The 22165-nt window shown below is 45.7% G+C and overlaps 1 protein-coding gene across 1 annotated transcript in view; it reads left to right on the top strand.

Annotated features, from left to right (window-relative positions):
- Positions 1 to 18009, top strand: part of RACGAP1 (Rac GTPase activating protein 1) — a 54928-nt gene extending 36919 nt beyond the window's left edge. Inside the window, exons 12-16 of the mRNA XM_056855790.1 lie at positions 5047 to 5152; positions 5322 to 5454; positions 5599 to 5734; positions 11356 to 11464; positions 17922 to 18009. Of these exons, the coding sequence (XP_056711768.1) occupies positions 5047 to 5152; positions 5322 to 5454; positions 5599 to 5734; positions 11356 to 11464; positions 17922 to 17997 (560 nt within the window). The 3' untranslated portion in view covers positions 17998 to 18009. The remainder of the gene's footprint in view (positions 1 to 5046; positions 5153 to 5321; positions 5455 to 5598; positions 5735 to 11355; positions 11465 to 17921) is intronic.
- Positions 18010 to 22165: the final 4156 nt, after the last annotated feature.

The following is a 22165-nucleotide window of genomic DNA, read 5'->3' as shown; positions in this document are numbered from 1 at the left end:
AAAGGGAGTCCAACAATCTATGTTCTCCTTGATAAACTGGGGGAATACCATCATATCCAGGAGCTTTACCCCGTCTTAGTTGGTTAATATGGGATTTGACCTCATTTAACGAGACAGGTGGCCAGGAGGGAATATTTGATGGGTTAGGACTGTAGGGAGCCAAAGGATGCACGTCACCATAAAGGCTCTGAAAGAATATGACCCACCTATCCGCGGCCACATGTGAGTCTAAAGGTGAGTTCTCCTTGCAATTGCTACCAGTAAGTAGCCTCCAGAATACAGATGAATTTTTAGCCTTGGCCGCTTTAATCAGTAATCTCCAAGACTCCTTAAGGTGCTTAAGGGGTCGGGAGGCTATCCAGTGTGCTGCATGGAGTGTCACATGTATGATTATCTGCCTGCTGGACAGAAGTCGTGGGTGTGTGCTCGGTGCAGGGAGCTCCTGGCTCTCAGGAAGTGAGCTCACTTCCTCGAGGCCAAGGTAGCTCAACTGGAGGAGCTGAGGCAGGCAGAGAGAGAGGTGACTAAGGACTCCGGGGATGAAATAGTCACATCCCAGTCCCAGGGTGATGGCAACCAAGGAAGAGGTCCCTTCTAAGGTACCACATCCCCCTGGTGCGAAGGTTGCAACATTACCCGTCATATAGGTAGTCTGGTAGGTAGTCCTGGGGAGGAGCCAGTGGTTGTGGTGCATGTTGGCATTAACGGCGTGGGGAAATGTAGTCCGGAGGTCTTGGAATCCAAATTTAGGTTGCTAGGCAAGAGACTAAAAGCCAGGACCTCCAAGGTAGCTTTCTCAGAAATGCTACCTGTTCCACGTGCAGGACCAGCTAGGCAGGCACAGTTGGTGAGTCTCAATGTGTGGATGAGACAGTGGTGCAGGGAAGAGGGCTTTAGATTTGTAAGGAACTGGGCAACTTTTTGGGACAAGCCGGGCCTATACAAAAGGGATGGGCTCCACTTGAACCAGGATGGAACCAGACTGCTGGCGCGTAATATAAAAAAGGTGGCAGAGCAGCTTTTAAACTGAACCTGGGGGGGAAAGCCGACAGGAGCTGAGAAGCATCCGGTTCGGGCTTCAGATTGCCCACATGGGAATTACTTGGACATGAAAGGGAATGGGAAAAAAATGATGGATAGCCACTTAAAGATGCCCAAAGGCACATGCCAGGCAAGTCGAAAGAGAGAAACAGTGTGGAGGTGTTTCTATGCTAATGCTAGAAGCCTCCAAGCAAAAATGGGGGAATTAGAGTGCATAGTTTTAAGAGAAAACATAGATATAGTGAGCATTACAGAAACCTGGTGGAGGGGAGAGAACCAGTGGGATACAGTCATCCCTGGTTACAAACTGTATAGAAATGACAGGGAAGGGCGTATTGGAGGGGGTGTTGCTATGTATATCAAGGAAGGCATAGTGTCTAATAAGCTAGGGACCATAAAAAGGGCAGACTCGTCCACAGTATCCTTATGGGTGACGATTCCGGGCCCCAAAGGAGATTTAGTACTAGGGACGTTCTACCGGCCCCCTGACCAAATGGCTCAGGGTGATCTTGAGATGGAGAATGAAATTAGGGAAGCATGTAAAGGTAACGAAGTAGTAATAATGGGAGACTTCAACTTCCCTCATATTGATTGGATAAATGTGTGCTCCAGTCAAGCCAAAGAGATAAAAATTTTAGATATCCTAAATGACTGTGCCCTCGAACAGTTGGTCATAGACCCAACCAGAGGGGAAGCAATCCTGGATTTAATACTCTGTGGTGCTGCCGGTGACTTAGTGCGGGATGTGGACGTAGTTGAGCCAGTTGGCAATAGTGATCACAATGGCATCAAATTTAATTTATATGCAAGTGGGAAAGTGACTGGGAAATCTCACACAATTACCTTTGACTTTAAAAGAGGGAACTTCTCTAAAATGAGAAAACTGGTAAAGAGGAAGTTGAAAGGATCAGTTAAGAGGGTTAAATCTCTTGAAAAGGCTTGGGGGTTACTCAAGTACACATTACTAGAGGCTCGGCTAGCTTGTATACCGCAGGTCAGGAAAGGTAGTAATAAGTCCAAGAGGTCACCACCATGGCTGACAGGTAAGGTGAAGGAAGCAATTAGAGAAAAAAAAGTCTTCCTTCAGAGACTGGAATGTTTGCCCAAACGAGGCGAACAGAAGCAAACACAAACTTGCACAAAGGAAATGCAAGCAGATAATTAGAGATGCAAAAAAAGATTTTGAGGGGCATATTGCTAAACACCTCAAAACAAACAATAAGAAATTATTTAAGTATATTAGGAGTAGGAAACCAGCTAGGGAAGCGGTTGGACCATTGGATGGCAATGGGAGTAAAGGAACTCTAAGGGAGGATAAAGCGATTGCTGAAAAACTAAATGAATTCTTCTCATCTGTCTTCACTGTTGAAGATACAGGGCAGATTCCTTCTCCTGAACAGAGATTTTGGAGAGGGGAAAATGAGGAACTGAGGCAAATAGTGGTAACAAGGCAGGAAGTCCTAGAACGTCTAGACAAACTGCCAACTAACAAGTCACAGGGACCAGACGGTATTCATCCTAGAGTTTTTCAAGAACTCACATGGGAAATTGCTGAACTTCTAACAAAGATATGTAATATGTCCCTTCGATCCACCTCTGTACCAGAGGACTGGAGAATGGCCAATGTAACACCCATTTATAAAAAAGGTTCCAGGGGGGACCCAGGAAATTACAGGCCAGTTAGCTTAACGTCTGTTCCGGGTAAATTAGTGGAAAGCATTATTAAAGATAGAATTGTCAAGCATATAGAAGGGCAAGGTCTGCTGGGCAAAACCCAACATGGCTTCTGTAAGGGTAGGTCCTGTCTCACTAACCTATTAGAGTTTTTTGAAAACATCAATAAGCATGTGGACAGGAATGAGCCTGTGGATATTGTGTATTTGGATTTCCAAAAAGCTTTTCACAAAGTCCCCCACCAAAGACTGCTAACCAAACTTCATAGTTATGGGATAAGAGGACAAGTCCTCGTATGGATTGAGAGCTGGCTGAAAAATAGGAAGCAGAGAGTAGGAACCAATGGTCAGTTCTCCCAATGGCGGGATGTGAGCAGTGGGGTGCCTCAGGGACCGGTGCTTTTCAACCTGTTCATCAATGACCTGGAGTTGGGGTTAAACAGTGAAGTAGCCAAGTTTGCAGATGACACCAAATTATTTAGGGTGGTTAAAACAAAATCGGACTGTGAAGAGCTCCAGAAGGATCTCTGTGTACTGGAAGAATGGGCATTAAAATGGCAAATGGGATTCAATGTGAGCAAGTGTAAAGTGATGCATATTGGGACAAAAAATCCCAACTTCACATACAGTATACACTGATGGGATCTGTGCTGGCAGCAACAGACCAAGAAAGGGATCTTGGGGTGGTAGTGGATAGCTCAATAAAGATGCCAACCCAGTGTGCGGCTGCTGTAAAAAGCAAATTCCATGCTGGCCATAATTAGACGAGGAATAGAGAATAAAACTGCTGATATCATACTGCCCTTGTACAACTCTATGGTGAGACCACAGTTGGAATACTGTGTACAGTTCTGGTCACCACACCTAAAAAAGGATATTACAGAGCTTGAGAAGGTGCAGAAAAGAGCAACCAAAATGATTAGGGGACTAGAGCAACTGTCCTATGGGGAGCGGTTAAGACACTTAGAGCTGTTTAGCTTGGAAAGAAGGCGGCTGAGGGGAGACATGATAGAGGTCTATAAAATTATGCATGGTTTGGAGAGAGTGGACAGGGAGACGTTTTTCTCCCTCTCCCATAATACTAGAACACGGGGTCATCTGCTAAAGCTGGAGGGTGAGAGATTCAAAACAGAAAAAAGGAAGTATTTTTTCACACAACGCATAGTTAAATTGTGCAACTCCCTGCCCCAGGATGTGGTGATGGCTGCCAGCTTGGAGGGCTTTAAGAGGGGAGTGGACATATTAATGGAGGAGAGGGGTATTCATGGCTGTTAGTTAGAATGGATACTAGTCATGCTGCATGCCTGTTCTCTATAGAATCATAGAATCATAGAGTTGGAAGGGACCACCAGGGCCATCAAGTCCAACCCCCTGCACAATGCATGAAATTCACAACTACCTCCCCCCTTCCCACACCTAGTGACCAGAAGATGGCCAAGATGCCCTCCCTCTCATCATCTGCCTAAGTATCATCTGCCTCTAGTATCAGAGGAGCATGCCTATTATTTTGGGTGCGGTGGAACACAGGCAGGATGGTGCTGCTGCACTCGTCTTGTTAGTGGCTTCCTTGTTAGAGGCACCTGGTTGGCCACTGTGTGAACAGACTGCTGGACTTGATGGGCCTTGGTCTGATCCAGCAGGGCCTTCCTTATGTTCCTTTTTCTTTTGAGAGATTAAGAGTTTGTACATCTTTTTGTGCAGGAGAAGGGATTGTTGGGCTGCCTTGATTTGGCTACCCTGAGCTTTGATGAACTTAGTATAGGCTTGTTTAAGGGCTGTTTTTGCTTCAAGGCAGTCTTTGTCAAACCAGGGCTTGGATTTAATTATCGGCCTCTTTCGTTGCTGACATGAGCTAAAAAGCAAGGGTCTTAATCTCTGAATAAAATCCCTCTAGAGTATTAATGGGTTTTGATCTGGGGCTGGATTTAAAAAGGCTGTACAGTATGAATATACCTCCTCTTTCAATTTAGATTGCAGCTCATTCGATCATTTTATACGTTTGCCCATTGGGTTAGATTCTGATGTGGCCACATGGATTGTTCAGACTGTTGTGGCTACTGTGCTGTTTTCTTTCTTTTTTACCATGTAGTTAGTCTACATGGGATGTAACATCACTAGATCTATCACTGAGATTAAAATATTTAAAGTGGGTGAAAGTTTTATACTAGAATATTAACGGTAATTCTGTTGCTAGACTCAAACATAGACTTCTGAGCCCAACAGACACACTAATACATGGGATATGAGACAAGCCACTGCCCCATCACTAATGAAGTTTTATTGATATCTCAAAAACAGTCTGAAAAATGTTGGGTTTTTGTTTTGTTCAAAGAAATCATGGATGAGGATAACAGTGTGGCAGCAATGTACCAAACAGTTGGGGAGCTCCCTCAGGCAAACAGAGACACGCTGGCTTTCCTTATAATACATCTCCAGAGGTGAGTTCAGTTGGGCTGTCCTGAAAAAGCAAATATAGAGGGAATGCTGCAATTCCACCCCCTCCAGACTATAATATGCATTTGGAGGGTGGCTGACTTGCCACTGTGCCTTTTTCAGAGTTTCTCATTACAGGTGTGCTCTGCTTAAAAATTCTTTTCTCTTGCCTAGAGTGGCTCAAAGTCCAGACACCAAAATGGATGTTGGCAACTTGGCCAAAGTCTTTGGTCCAACAATAGTTGGGCACGCTGTGCCAGATCCTGATCCCATGACACTACTTCAAGACACAAAAAGACAACCCAAGGTAGGTCAGTTATATGGATAAATTTGGGGCAGAATGTGAAATATGGACACATCCAAATGTGGTATAACATATGCATTTTTCTTTACTTTGCCTGTTCTGCTTCCTTTTATAAGAAGGAATGACTAATCACATGTCTTTTTGTAGGTTGTGGAGCGGCTGATTTGTCTGCCTGTTGAATATTGGAACCAGTTTATGATGGTGGAACAAGAAAATATTGATCCAGAACATATCATTGAAAACTCCAATGCCTACTCAACACCTTGCACCCCAGATATTAAAGGTAATCAAGCCATGTTGAATTGCTGGCTATAATCCAACAACAGTACCAACTGAAATTTACTCCTTCCAACAAACGTCAACTGCTAGTTCCACTAATAATTGAGATAGTTGCGCTATATATCATCATGTTTATCCATTTAGTTCTGACCTAGTAACTTCTTGCACTATCTCACATGCATATTCTAGGAACAAAAAAGCCACAAGGTGATATTAGAACATGGGCTCATGTAGCAATATATAACTGCATCTGTGCTGCTGGAAGTTTTCCCTTACAATGATATAAATCCTATGGGACCGCCTCTCCCAGTACACCTCCCAGAGAGCATTACACTCAGCTAGCAATAACTTACTGATGGTCTCTGGCCCAAGAAGTATCCGGCTGTCTAAAACCAGAGCCTTTTCAGCTCTGGCCCCAGTCTGGTGGAACTCTATCAAATGAGACCTGGGCTCTGCAGGACCCACTTCAATTCTGCAGGGCCTGCAAGACTGAGATGTTCTGCCGGGTCTATGGCTAACACCTCAAAAAGAAGAACCTAGGTTGTTAGAATGATAGTGTACTAGCAAAAACAACCTATTATAGTGTAAATCAAGTTGCAAAATCTAAGTTGGGGCAGACACGTTTCACCAGTAAGTAAGAGAAAAGCTCTGGGCAAACTGAGAGTAAAACTTGAGCTTACATTAAGAATCCATGTGCATCTTCTGAGGAAGAAATCTTCAAAACAGGAACAACCAATCGGTAACCTGTAAAGAAAAGAAATGAACTTTACACATGGACATGTCTGGAAAAAACAACAGTAGATATGAACACTTACCTTGAGAAGTAATAGTGATATGGTTCATGGACTTCACTTGTCACATATGGAGACTGTACCCTCTGACCTCGAGATTTTGTATGATGACTGATCTATTATATGTTATTTGTATTGTATATATGTGGGAGACTTTGCATGTATCACATTATGTTTAGCATTATAGTTGTAGTAAGAGTACATAGCGCAGAAATATCATCATTAAATGTGCAACCTTGATATGAAAACCTGGTAAAGATTATAATAGATTGTTTTTGTTAGAATACAAGCCCTGGAGGTTGGCAACTACAGAATTTCAGTCCAGAGAAGCCCTTGAGATTGACAAACACACTTTTCTCCAGGACATTCCTGGAGGATGGCAACAGAATTTTTTCTCCAGGCCAGGACTGGAGGTTGGGAACTGAGTTTTTTCCTCCTTAGGTTCGTCCAGGAGGGTAGTAACAGCAGAACTTGCAACTTAGATTTTGGAACTTGATTTACACTATAATAGGTCTATGGTTAAGGCATTTCTTCAAAGTTCTTGGTATCTTGGTTTTGTTTTCCCTTTCCTTTTTCTCCTTCCTCTCTCTGTCTGGTTGTCCCCATCATTGTAATTAATATTAAGGGTGTCAACCAGACTTTTAAATTAATATGGTTTTAATTTATACTATAGTATGTATTTTTAACTGATTGTATCAATTTTGGTTGTTAGCCGCCCTGAGCTTGACTAGTCAGGAAAGGGCAGGATATAAATTCAATACACTAAACTAAACAATAGAAATGCATGTCACCATGTTGCATGTTTCCTTGCCAAGTGGAAGCCAGTGATCTTTTCTGCCAAAATGCAGATGCGATGGTGAGGCATTACGCACTTGCTTTACTACATGTTAAGTTCTGAGGAAGGAGGATTTGATGTGAAGCTGCCATTCCTGGCATCAGCCCTGTGTTTGTCAATTAGGAGAACAGTGTTATTGCTACAAGTTCACATAAATCAGCTTTCTTTGTTACTGGATTTGAAATTTTTGGCAGACTACTTGCATACTTGGTTTGGTTGGGGAAAGGTGGGTACTAGAAGCACATTTCTAAGTGTCAAGTGTGGACAGTATGATTAGCACTGTGAACCATTTTTTCGGTATTTGGGGGGGTGTTGAGTTTAATAGACCCAGAAATTTTGGGAAAAGCCAATGTCAGTATCGTCTTTTCTCAAAAGTTCAAAATGTTTCAGGTTTATTAAACCTGAACCCAAAAAACATGCAGCGCGAATAGACCACTGGGCTCAGCTGAACGCTGGGTTTGCGCCACCTGGACTCTGGAGGCGGCAGCTTAGAACTGAACGCTGGGCTCCCCAGCGTTCAGTTCTAAGCCATCTCCTCTGAAGTCCACATGGACTTTGGAGGCAGAGGTAGATGCAGCCACCAAGTAAGTGAGGAAGAAAGGGAGAAGGTTAAAAAAATGGTGGCAGGGCCAAAGCGGCCCTGAATAATGCCGAAAAAAATGGCATTAGTCGGGGATCTGCTTTTCGGTTCCATTTAATTGCTGCCATTTTTTGTTTCCGGTAAAAAATAAAACCCAAAATATATCAAAAAAGTATTTGGGTTTTTTTTTTCCGGTTTGGCTTTAGCGAATACACACTCCTAAGTAGGATGTGTGTGCTAGGTCTTCATCAGCTTAACCCAAAGGAAGATGTTCTATCAATACATTAATTTTAACTATGTGTACTAAGTATGGCAAATGTCACTATGTGGTATTCCGTATCATATATATTGACACTAAATTCTTTCATGCTCCTTGAGCCACTTCATAATTATGCTTCTAGTGTTGGAAATAATTGATGTATGGTTTAAGCGCTGTCAAGTTGCTTCCAACTTATGGTGACCATATTAATTAATAACCTCCAAAATGACCTATCGTTAAGAACTTTACTCTGGTCTTGCAAACTGAGGGCCATGATTTCCTTGATTGAGTCAATACATGTCATGTTGAGTTTTCATCTTTTCCTGCCCGTTCAACTTTTCCTAGCATTATTGTGTTTTCCAGAAACTCTTGTCTTCTCATTATGTGACCAAAGTATGATAACTTCAGTTGGGTCATTTCATCTTCCAGGGAGAGTTCAGGCTGGTCATTTCAGCTTTCAGGGAGAGTTCATGCTTGATTTGATCTGTTGGTATCCATAAAACCTTTCTTCAACACCACATTTCAAATGAATCAACTTTCTTCCTGTCAGTGTTCTTCAGACCCATACATAGTAATAGGAAATACTGTGGCATTAATTATATTGGTCACCAGCAACACATCTTTACACTTAAGGACCTTTTCTAGCTCCTTCATGGCTGCCCCTCCTAGTCTCTATCCCCTTCTAATTTCTTGATTGCAGTCTCCCTTTTGGTTGATGATGGATCCAAGGAACAGAAAATCTTGAACAATTTCAATTTCTTCATGGTCATCCTTAAAGTTGCATAATTCCCTGGTAGTCATTACTTTAGTCTTCTTGATTTCTAGCTGTAATCCTGCTTTGGCACTTTCTCCTTTAACCTTCATCAGGCGTTTCAGGTCTTCACTATTTTCTGCCAATAACATGGTCTCATCTGCATATCTCAAATTGTTGATGTTCCTTTCACCAATTTTCACTCCACATTCATCTAAATCTAATCCAGTTTTCCTTATGGTATGTTCTACATATAGATTGAAGAGATAGGGAGATAAAATACATCCTTGTCTACCACCTTTGCTAATTGGAAACCATTCTGTTTCTCCATATTCTGTCCTAACAGTAGCCTCTTGTCCAGAGTACAGTTTGCACATCAAAACAATCAGATGTGGCATACCGTTTCTTTTAAAACCAACCATAGTTTTTCATGATCCACAGAGTCAAAGGCTTTGCTATAATCTATGAAACACAAGCTGATTTTCTTCTGAAATTCTCTCCTATGCTCCAGTAACCAACGTAAATTTGCAGTACCATCTCTAGTGAATATTCCTTTTCTGAATCCAGTTTGAACACCTGGCATGTCTTTTTCCATATATAGTAACAGTTTTTGTTGTAAGATTTTGAGTATCACTTTACTTACATGAAAAATTAATGCAATGGTCCAATAGTTTCTGCCGTCTTTGACGTCTCCTTTTTTCAGAATTGGAATGTAGATTCAGCATTTCCAGTCTGTGGGCCATTGTTTTGTTTTCTACATTTGTTTGCATATTATTGTGAAGATTAAATTTCCCTTTGATTTCTTGGCTCTTGTGGAACAGATCTCTTGTTCTTCCTTCTTTGTTCTCTTCTATTTCTTTGTTCTGTTTATTATAATGTTCTCTTTGTCTCTACCAGCAATTTGGGGGTTTAACACATGGCCAATTTGTCTCGCCTTTGTGCCTTAAAAGTAGCGAATTCCCGTGGTCTAAACGCATGACCGTCCGAGGGCAGCACATCGGACCCACCTTAGGCGTGATTTAAGCAAAAAAAAAAAACCGGGTTAAGCAATCCCTGGTTTCTAGCAATCTTTTTGGTGCTAAGCCGCTACTTTTTTTTAATTTCGCTGCATTACCAGAACGCCGGCGTGCGTGTAATCACATGACTAGCCTGCTACTAACCTCCTTTTGTTCAAGCTCCCAGCCCCGACAAACAGCTGAGCTGTGGGTGAGCAAGGGTGGGGCAGGTGCGAGCCGCGCTCCTGGCTAGGAAGGGAAGTGACGCGACGGGGTAGGAGAGCTCCTTTTATGGACTTCCAGGGGGAGGGCAGAGGGTGGAAGGGGCGGAGCTTCTCTGGCCTGAAGAGTATAAAAGGCCAGAGGAGAGCTGTAGCCAGGGAGGGAGCAGGCTGTGACCCAGGCAGGCTGAGCATAGAACCACCCGGGTAGCCTCCAACGGAGAGGAAAGCTCAGACTCTCCCTCGGACTGGTCTGAGGCTGAAGAGGCGCTTCAAGCCCCAACCCTCTCCAGGCCAGACAGACACCCCCCCCCCCCGACCAGCCCTGTAGGGGGGGTGCTTCACACTGTCACGATGGTATACTGGAACGCTGGTGTCCCAAGAAAAAAAAGGGAGAATCAGCCTTTGATTGGATAACCCCTCAGCCAATCCTTGGGCAATGACACGGCGGTCACTCCACTACTATCCCACATTATATGGGTGGCTCAAACGCACTGGGAGCCTCCAGCAGCTACTTGCTTCAGACTTATAGTGGGATGGACTAGCGTCATGCGTTTGACTATCCTGTCTCGGAAAGGGAGGAGCGAACCAAGAACATTCTGCCCATGCGTTAATCCCCTTGCTGAAACACTGCATTCAGGCTGCTGATTCTATTTCTGTCACATTTTACTTTTGCTTCTCAATTTAGCAATTTTAAGAGTTTTATCAGACATCCATCAAGGCTTTTCATTTGTTTGGATACAGGATTAGTTTTTGCACATTCTTCCTTGATAATTTCTCTGGTTTCAACCCATAGTTGTTCTGGTTCACGTTCACTTGAATTTAGTAATACAGAACTGTCCTTTACATAGTCTTTAAACTCTTCAAAAATGTTTAGATTGTATTTTGGCACTAAGAATGTTTTAGTGTATTTCTTCAGCTTTATTCTAATTTTTCATATTAACAGTTCATGCTCTGTTCCACAATCAGTTCCTGGTCTTGTTTTAGGAGAGAGAATGCATCTTCTCTGTCTTCTGCTTCTGATTATGTTATCTATCTGATTTCTATATTAGCCATTTGGTGGTGTCCACGTATATAATCTTCTGTTTGGTTGCCTGAAACATGTTCACAAGGAACAAATTGTTTACTAAAATTGATATAGTGGGCTAAAAATACTAATGGCAATGCCATATCTTTGTTGTCTTGTTGCAAAGTGAGCATGTTGGGACCAGTCACCACTCCGGAACAGCAAATGGCAAAGACTCCTTCAAGCAGCTCTCTGTCTCAGAAGGTCCGCTCTACATTTAGCAAGACCACGCCCAAGTAAGTTCCTTGGCCAGTGAATATTTTTTCTCCTCTTCATCCACTGAAACTCTTTGACCAAGGATTCCAGAATGTTATCACTCACTGCAACAAATCACATTAGCTTAGGTGGTGATAGTTACTTCCTTTCTACAGAGGTGTTCAGTGACTTGCTTCAAGGTGAGTGTACTATAAAACAAATAGTCATCATATTCAGACAGTAAACATTCCAAAGGATAAGGGTGGTGATAGTGAAAATCACCACTTTGCTTTAGCACAGATGATTGCAGTGCTTCCTGTTATAACCGAGTCCTAAAGATTTCCTGCTCATAAAGAGGCTGCAGTATCAGTTTGGATGTAGGTCTTGATGGGATGCAGAGTAACATGGATTGACTTCTGGCCAATTTTGTTATGGCTGGGAAAAGGTGAGGTAGCACAATTGCTATACAACTGCTGAGCACCATCCTATATATTGCAGCTCACCAAAACATCAGTCTGGGAGCATGTGGATCTACTGGAACTTGCTGCACACTTGGGTATTAAAGTAGCCTTGGTTGTGAGGGGTGGGGAGAAGGGAAGGGCTCAGTCAGGTGTCTGTGTGAAGGTCATGAGCTTATTCACACTCTCCTCAATGTCTTCTACTGTGTTTACTTTGGACAGTGTGAGCAGTTGAATTGCAAAGCAGGTGGGATGGTCAACAAAAGAAAAAATGTTGGGGGAGGACTTGACAAACGTTGGTAAATATGCAAAAAGGAGGCTGTTCATCTTCTGTCTTCGGTGCAGCCCCACATGTGGGACTGCGCTTGCGCGAAGGCCTACCGCCGGAAAAAAACTTATTAGCCTTAAGCTTCAGACTGGGGATGCCCCTCCCACCTGAGGCGGGGCCGGTCTTCGCGCCGGAATCGCCTGCATGCTGCTGGGCGGGGCATCCCCCTCCCTTTTTTGCCGCCGCCAAGTTAGGAGCTTTTCGCCTTACCTCAGCTTTACTATTTCTACAAGTTCGTAAGTCTTTGGTTGCCGTCTGGGCCCTCCTGGCCGGCTTCCTCCTTCCCGCTATTCGCAAAAAAATAAATAAAATAAAATAAAAAATATTGAAACTAAAGGATGTAAAAGGAACAATCTATAAATATACGGGGAGCCCTTCTCTATCCCGGTCCTCTCGTCTGTGCACCGAGAGCCGCGATGGCCCCCAAGACCCCTTTTAAACTTTGCATGAAATGCTCTGCAAAGATGCCACATTCCGACCAGCATCAGCTTTGCCTAAGCTGCTTGGGCGAGGGGCACAACGTCTCAAAATGTGCAATTTGTCAAGGCTTCTCCACCCGCTCCCGCAATGCTCGCGCGGACCGGCTGAACGCCGAACTTTGGAAGAAGGCTCTTTCCGCCCCCTCCCCATCCGCGGGCTCCAGAACCCCGGGAGGCGCGCACTCCGTACGCTCGGCACCGACACCCGGTCCCAGCTCGGCACCAAAGTCGACGGATCCAACCCACGTGCCCGAGAAGCACAAATATAAGACCAAACACCACGACAAGCCCTCCGGTTCCAGCCGCTCGGCGCCTAAGAGGTCCGCGCCCGTCCAGAAGACCCCGGATCCGAGTCTCCAGACAAGGACACCATCCTTCCACTCCGGCTCTCCTCTTCAGTGTTTCTCCGACCTGGAACTGGATCCCGCGGAGGACCCCCTCCTGATCTCGGATCCTACGCTCCCGGATCCGACGATCGTGGTACCGAGTCCATCGGTACCACAGCAAATCCTTCAACCTCCACCTTTGGCCTCCACCCCCTCCCTCTCTCCAGATCTAGTTAAAGACTGGATAGAATTCTGCAGGTTCAGACAGATGGCTGCACATGGGGAACCAGTTGTCCTGAGAACATCTCAACTGCCCCCTCCTCTTACTCCACTATCTCAGAGATCCCCCAGACCTGGATCTGAACGAGGCGACTCAGAAACCAGAGGCTCCCCTGGGAGCTCTGAGGAGGTCTACGAACCATCCCCTGATGAACTGGTAGGCGATACAGAGGCCATATCTCCATCAGAGGACTTGAAGCTCAGGACTGAGCAAATGATTAGGATGGCCGAGGCCCTTGATATTAACATCTCCACTGCTGACAACAAGCCGAAGGACAAGATCCTCAGCCGCTTGTACCCCGACTCTCCAGGGATTGCTGCCTTCCCAGTCCTGGAGGGCCTCTCTGAGATTGCTAGCTCAATATGGAAGAAGCCAGCTTCATCACCCTCGTCTTCAAAGAAGATTGAAAATCTTTACAGGATTAAGCCGGAAGCAGCTGAGTTTCTTTTGGTTCACCCCCCTCCTTCCTCCATAGTAGCGAGCAAAATGCAATCCAAGCAAAGACAGGGCCTGCACTCCACACCTGCGGACAAAAAGAGCAAGCGTTTAGATCAACTAGGAAGGAGAACCTACACCTCTTCAGCCCTAAGCTTCCGCATCGCTAATTACCAAACCATTATGGTGGGGTACCAACTCTTCCTATGGGAAAAGGCAGCCCCTCACATCGAGCTTCTCCCAGAAGAATCCAGAAATGCCTTGCACCTTATCCAATCTGAGGCTACTCGCCTATCAAGACGAGATAAATGTGGGCAAGCACGCTGCAGATGTGGCAGCCAGAACCATGGCTTCGGCCGTTACTCTGAGGCGACATGCATGGCTCCGCTCCACAGCTCTCCCAATGGACACAAGATCCATCATTGAGGACCTCCCTTTTGAAGGCGACACACTCTTCGCGTCCTCCACCAATGAGTTCCTCACCAACCTGAAGAAAGATCGCCAGACTGCTAGATCCTTGGGAGTAGCTCAACCCTTCCAATTCCAACAACGGGACAGGGCTCAGTTCCGTCAGAAGACCTTCAGCTCATCCTCCTTTCCCAGATGCCAACGTTACCAACGGTTCCAGCCGTATCCTACACAGGGAAAATTTCATCAGTCCAGTCAGCAAAGCCAGCGCAAACAGTCCTTCAAACCACGGCACAGCCCCAATGTCCAGCACAAGGACCAGAGACAATCTGGCCAAAAATTCTGACTATCTCCCCAGACCTGCCCAGAGGAACTTCCTTTCCTGGACAGGCTGGCTAAGTTCCAGGAGGCCTGGAGTACCATATGCTCAGACTTCTGGGTTCTAAAAGTTATCTCTGAGGGCTATCGCCTGGAGTTCAAGTTTACCCCAGTTTGTTCCCCTGCCTTGTTAGCAGGTGATAACCCGTTTCCTGAGTTTGCACCCCAACTAGAGGAACTCCTCCAAAAAGGTGCAGTTCAAAGAGTTATTCCACCATGTTCTGATTTCTTCTCACGAATCTTCATGGTCGAGAAGAAAGATGGGGGATCCAGACCCATCATTGACCTCAGATTGTTAAATAAATGTTTAAGGATTTCAAAGTTCAGGATGGTCTCCTTACCCTCTGTTATGGAGCTTATCACACCCAGCACCTGGTTTGCGGTCTTAGACCTTAAGGACGCATACTTTCACGTGTCCATTCACCCTGAACATAGAAAATTCCTCATGTTCCGCTATGGTTCAGAATTTTTCCAATACACAGTCCTCCCCTTTGGTCTTGCAACAGCCCCCAGGGTCTTCACAAAATGCACTGCAGTGGTCATGTCTTATTTTAGGAACCAGGGTTGTACTATCTACCCTTACCTCGATGACTGGCTCCTCACAGCCGCTGACCCAGATGCCCTCTCCACCAATCTACAGTTGGTCCTGACCACTTGTGACAAGCTGAGCCTTAAGGTCAACCTAAAAAAGTCTAGGTTGGATCCCTCCCCAAAAGCCCAGTTCATTGGAGCAGTATTAGACTCCCCTGCAGGTAGAGCTTTCCTCCCCCAGGAGAGGGTGCTGGCCATCAAGAATTTGGCTCATCACTTCATGCGGTGCAGACATCAACCGATAGTCTCTATCCAGAGATTGTTGGGACTCATGGCGTCAACCACAGCGGTCACCCCCTTCGCTCGTCTACACATGAGGGATTTGCAAAATTGGTTTATAAGGGCATATGACTTCTCCCGTCACTCTAAGTGGCACAGACTTTCTGTCCCGAGAACGATTCTTAGGTCGCTAGAGTGGTGGCTCTCTGAACCTAACCTATTGAGGGGCGTACCCCTGGTCTATTGGACTCCCGAGTTTACCCTCACGACTGATGCCTCCTTGGAGGGTTGGGGGGGCACTGTGGATGCCATTCCATCCAGGGAAGATGGAGCGATAGAGAAGCCTCTCTACATATTAACATGCTGGAACTAAGAGCTGTACGTTATGTACTTACCTCCTTTACAGATATCCTCTGTGGCTCCAGAACACTCCTGCAGTCAGACAATTCCTGTACGGTGTTCTATATCAACAAACAAGGGGGGACAGGCTCCATCCCCCTTTGCAGAGAAGCCCAGAGGGTCTGGGGGTTAGCCCTAGCAAACAACATACACTTAAGAGCCATCCACATAGCTGGAGTACACAACACGTGGGCAGACTCCCTCAGCAGGGAATTTCTTACCAATCACGAGTGGGAACTACAGGATGTTTTCCTGCAGCCCATTTTTCAGTCTTGGGGTTTCCCTCAAATCGACCTTTTTGCCACCAGAGACAACAAGAAGGCGGAGAGGTTTTGCTCTCTGGCAGGGAGAGATCCGGATTCCTTGGGAGATGCCTTCCAAATCACCTGGACCAACTCCCTGTTCTATGCCTTCCCTCTTTCCCTCTTCTAGCGAGAGTCTTAGGGAAATTGATAGTGGACAACACCGACTGCATCTTAATAGCCCCTCGGTGGCTGCGACAGATCTGGTTTACCCAGCTGACACATCTAGCCAAGGGAAATTGCAGGACCCTGCCTTGCCATCCGAACCTCCTTCGCTGGGGCAACCTGGCTCACCACGACGTGGAGATACTCCATCTTACAGCATGGAGGGTCTTTACCGCTCGCATGTAGGCCTTTCCCAATCTGTTCAAGAGGTCATTTTGCAGGCTCGGAGACCCTCGACTCGCTACTGTTACGATATAAAATGGGAAAGATTTCGGTCATGGTCAGAGTCCAAGGGTTATTCACCCTTTCTGTGCCCACTCCCCAAGGTCCTCGACTACCTTTTAGAGTTGACCACGAGAGGCCTCTCGGTCTCCTCGGTGCGGGTCCATCTCGCAGCCATTTCAGCCTTCCACGACAGGGTAGAGGGCTATACTACCTTCTCTCACCCCTTGTCCAAGCGGTTTTTAAAGGGCCTTACTAACTTGTTCCCCCCAACTCCCAAGTTAACCCCCCAATGGTCTTTGTCTTTGGTATTAGCGAATCTTATGTTGAGCCCCTTTGAACCCATAGGCCAGGTTCATTTCTCATTCCTATCGGCCAAGGTAGCCTTCCTGATTGCGGTCACCTCAACTAGAAGAGTGGGAGAGTTAGCGGCATTACGTGTGGATGACCCTTTCCTCAGAGTCTATATGGACAAAGTCGTCCTTCACCCCAGTATCAGGTTCAAACCTAAAGTCATTTCTGCTTTCCATTTAGCTCAGGATTTAATCCTACCAGTCTTTTTTCCCTCCCCAACTTCCCGGGCAGAAAAGACACTTCACACATTGGATTTGAAAAGAGCCATTCTTTATTATATTGACAGAACTAAACATTTTAGAAAGTCCAAAGCACTGTTTGTCTGTTATCAAGGCCCCAAAAAGGGCTCCCCAGCATCTGCCCAATCCATAGCACGATGGGTGGTCTCTGCTATCAAGATTGCCTACCTTCAAGCACAACTCCCATGTCCCCTAGAGATCAGGGCTCATTCCACTAGGACACAGGGTTCGTCTGCCGCTCTCCACAGAAGGATCCCGATTGGTGAGATCTGTAAAGCAGCCACGTGGGCGAGCGAGGATACATTTGTGAAGCACTACGCACTCGACCTGCAGGCCAGAAAGGATGCAGCAGTGGGCAGAGCAGTTCTTCAGTCGTTATTCTCAGTCGACCCCACCTCCTCATGGGTAAGCTACTCAAAATCCCACATGTGGGGCTGCACCGAAGACAGAAGATGAAAACAGAGTTGCACTTACCTGTAACTGCTGTTCATTGATGTCTTCAGTGCAGACACACATCCCTCCCGACCCCGCTGTTGACCTAAAAATAAGAAAAGAAAAAGATAATAGATGTTAGTACATGTTCACCTTACTTACCTGCTTTGGCTTTGGTCGGCGGCGGGCAAGGAACTGAGGAGGGAGGGGGATGCCCCGCCCAGCAGCATGCGGGTGATTCCGGCGCGAAGACCAGCCCCGCCTGAGGTGGGAGGGGCATCCCCAGTCTGAGGCTTAAGGCTAATAAGTTTTTTTCCGGCGGTAGGCCTGCGCGCAGGTGCAGTCCCACATGTGTGTCTGCACCGAAGACATCAATGAACAGCAGTTACAGGTAAGTGCAACTCTGTTTTCTTTTACAAAGTAAATGCTAGGACATGTTCTACGGATATCCTACTGAATCTTTCCTCTTTTTTTCCTCTTCAGATTTTCAAGCAAAAGCAAGTCTGTAACCAGCCTAGGACGACAGGGCAACTTTTTTGCCTCTCCAATGCTGAAATGAAATTTCGTTCTGAGTCTACTTACAGTCCAGTTAAGCAAAGCTACAATAAAATGCTTAGTTGCTCATTCACTATCCCAGCTGCATTGTGTACTGAGATCAACTGTATACTTCTGTTTTAAGTAGAACTGTTTTTATTTGAATTTTACTGTGCACTATAAAGTAATGCCATATCACATTTATTGTAGGGGACTAATTGGCAGAACCCATTCAGCATGTTTGTAGGAAAACTGCAAGAAATTGTTGTTTTGGAAATTGTTTTCTGTAGCTAGAAAGCTGCCACCATCTGTTCAAAGCACCCCATTATTGTTTCATTTGTGGGTTGTGGTTGGAAAGGATAGGATGCATTTTGCACCAGCAGTAATCTCATTTCAAACAATAGCTGTAATCCTGGGGGAAACGAGTGCCAATCCATGGTACAAGGAAATGGTGCGTGTTGAAACTAAACTTGTACTCCTTTGGTTAGTCTATTTTTAGTGAAACCAATGATGTATCTCTTTTTAAAGTGAGTATACTCAGAACTCAGTCATTTGAAAAATTGAAATCCAGTGTTCCATAGTGTGGACACACACTGCTGTACATCTGAGGTTCTGATTTATACAGCACAGGAGGGCACTGAATAAATATGATACCAAACAGTGTTTTAATTGTATGGCCATCACCTACAGCTTTTGGAAACCTAGCTTGGGTTGATTTTAACTTAACTAGATTCTGGTACAAATGTGTTCAGTGGTAGAGGTGCTCTTAATGTATCCATTGCAATCTGATCATACCACTTTTTTTGTATTTATAATCTTTGTGTCTTTAACAAGGACTCTCCATGGGTAAAGGTGAATGTACTACATTTTAAAAATACTCAACCAGCCTGGTTCTTCCTATAAAGTTCCCTCTTGCCAATATTTTGCAATTCTGGTTTGTAAAGTTTGGGGAAATTCCTCCATTGAGCTTATGGTAAAGCTTGCTGGACGAGTAAATCTTAACATGACCCCCATGTTGGTTTATGTTGTGTTAAAATGTTTCCTATGTATTGTAATATATAGGTTAATAACTGTATGACTTGATCCTGCCCTAATCTTTTAATGTGGCAGCTTTAGCCACCTGTGCTGCTCTCTTTGGAGCAGTTAACAGAGAATACTTGAAGCTTAGGTACAGACTGGATGAGATTTTTTTTGAGAATCAAGACTAGGTTCCCATGACTTGCCTGTTGTACCATCAGCCATATATCGTACTGCTTAGAATCATTTCCCAAGTGCACAAGGTCCCTAATTTGGATTGGGACCACAGAACAGGTGGGAGAAGGGGCTTCAGCCTTTCCCCACCACCACCACATGCTGTTCTCCTGAGCCAAATAATTCCCATGGTGGAGCTGAATTTGTTCTGACAAATGATATGAGTAGCCCCTCAATGGGGCAAATAGCATCCCCCAGGGCTGCTTTGAGTTGGGACCATGGCCCTGTGAACTATTTTAATATTGTGGCATGCAAGATCATTTTGCTCAGTATGGAGAGCTGATTTGTTGCCCAAGTGACCAGGCCCCGTGGTATTGCTAGCCCCCAAGTCACTAACAGTACCACTGGGGCTTAATTTATAATACAACCGATCCCTATGAACATCTAAATCTAGTATATTTTGTACTATCCTCCCTCCAAGGAGCTTAGAGCTGTATATATGGTAATTCCTCTATATCTTATTCAAGAAGGCTAGGTCAAGATTCTGACTGGCCCCCAGCTACCCATTGAGCTTCTTTATAATTTGTAGATTTGAACCCAGATCCTAGTACAACCCTGATTGTGCCAAACCCAAGGACTAATTTAGCATGTAGCCTGACTTTCAAGTGCAGAGAACTAGAGTCAGAAAGGTGAAGTGTGACTTTCTGAGGCCTGTTTGAGTACAGACACTCTTAAGAACATGCTGGATCAGACCAAGGCCCATCAAGTCCAGCAGTCTGCTCACACAGTGGCCAACCAGGTGCCTCTAGGAAGCCCACAAACAAGACAACAGCAGCAGCACCATCCTGCCTGTGTTTCACAGCACCTAATATAGCTGGCTGGAGAGAATAGGTATGTATCATGACTAGTATCCATTTTTACTAGTAGCCATGAATACTCCTCTCTTCCATGAACATGTCCACTCCCCTCTTAAAGCCTTCCAAATTAGCAGCCATCACCACATCCTGGGGCATGGAGTTCCTCAATTTACACGTTGTTTAAAGAAATATTTCCTTTTATCAGTTTTTAATCTCTCACCCTCCAGCTTCAGCAGATGACCCTGCGTTCTAGTATTATGAGAGAGGGAGAAAAGCTTCTCCCTGTCCATTCTCTCCAAACCGTGCATAATTTTATATTTTTAGTTAATTAAATTAACAATCACAAGAGCCAGTATGGTGTAGTGGTTAAGAGTGGGGGACTCTAATCTGGAGAACTGGGTTTGGTCCCCACTCCTACACATGAAATCTGCAGGGTGACCTTGGGCCTATCACAGTTCATCTGTGTGACTTCTGTGCAGTCCCACATGAGACTGCATGTGCACAGGCCAGCCATGGAGATTTTTTTATAGGTTTCTAGTATTGTCGGCTCAGCCGAGAGCGCTCCCCCTCCCCTCGGGTAGCAACAGCCTTCCTGCATAAACCATCACGTGACTGAGGGGGGCCGCTCTTTCCCTCAGTTCTTCTCCTGCCGCCACGGAGAGAAGAAGTGTTGTCTGTTTAAAATATTGTCGAAGCCTTTCACGGTCAGAGTTCATTGGTTCTTGTAGGTTATCCAGGCTGTGTGACTGTGGTCTTGGTATTTTCTTTCTTGACGTTTCGCCAGCAGCTGTGGCAGGCATCTTCAGAGGAGTAACATTGAAGTGGCAGCCTGCCACAGCTGCTGGCGAAACATCAGGAAAGAAAATACCAAGACCACGGTCACACAGCCCGGATAACCTACAAGAACCAATGTTGTCTGTTTGTTCTACAATTTCTGAGGTGATGGAAGATTCAGCAAAAAGAGGGGCACTTTTTTAAAAATGTAAGAAATGCGATGGCAAAATGGCTAAGAATGACTCTTACACAGAATCTCTTCACTGTTTGTGAGAAAGCCATGTCCCCTCGAAGTGTAAGGCATGTGCCCTGCTAACACCAAAGACACGGCTAGAACATGTGGCCTGCCTTAAAGCCTCTCTATGGGAAAGATCATTGGGGATTCCTACTACCCCTGAGGCGACCCCCCGGGCAGAAAAATCACCCTCAGTGGTGTCTACCCTAGCCCCAACAACATCTGTGGAGGGGGGCATGGGGCCTAACTGTGCCTTCTCCGAGCCACCCACTAAGAAGGTGAAGAAGCGGGCTAAAGAGGGTACTTCAAAATCAGGCCTCAAGGCTAAAAAGAAGGCTTTACCTGCTCCGGCGCAGGAGGTGTTGCTTCATTGTTCACCTGCAATCTCGCCAATCCATCCATTGGCTGAGCAGGAACAGGGCCGGAGAACTGTCTCTCCGAGGTCCCGTGGGACTCCGTCACCGCCGAGCATGTCGCCAAGGCAGAGCCTTTCAGCATCACCTAGGGGTTGATCCCCTTGACACAGCCTAGAGTCGCCTTTGGAGCTGTGTGATCGATGTCGGTCGCATGAGCCATTTCCGTCCCTTCAGCGCGACTCTTCTCGTCATCGGGAGCACTCCCCTTCAGCTCCAAGACCATCAATGCACCGGGAGCTTTCCCCTTTGGAGAGGGAGGCATCACGACAGAGTTCGCCGAGAGACGGGTGAGTCAGGCGCGATTGACACCAGAGCACCTCCCCACTGGAAAGCCGCGCAGATCATCAGCACCGGAGCAGTCCCAGCCAGAGACCTTCAGGCCAGGCCTAGGACGCCGTCACCATCCTGGGGGCCGGCTGCTCATCATAGGATGAAGTGGTGGACGTCCCAACCCGAAGAGGCAAGAGAGCTTTTTCTCCCCCCCCCCCCACACCAGATTGTGAAAGGAGCTCCAGATGCTGATGCTGCTCTTTTTCTTCCTCTGCTCACCGTGCATCTGTCTCATTGTTATTATAGAGATGGTTCACCTCAGGCTAAAGGGAGGTATTATAAGGATGACACCTCAACATCCCAACTTTACCAACCTTCCACCTCTGGTCACCAGGGCCCTTGGATGGATGAGCCTCTGCACTCGGAGCAGGACTATGAACTGCACCGTGA

This window comes from Euleptes europaea, chromosome 1 (genome assembly GCF_029931775.1).
Source record: "Euleptes europaea isolate rEulEur1 chromosome 1, rEulEur1.hap1, whole genome shotgun sequence".
In the NCBI taxonomy this organism is placed as follows: domain Eukaryota; kingdom Metazoa; phylum Chordata; class Lepidosauria; order Squamata; family Sphaerodactylidae; genus Euleptes; species Euleptes europaea.
The sequence above is the reverse complement of the archived record's forward strand: the minus strand, read 5'-3'. Positions and strand labels throughout refer to the sequence as shown.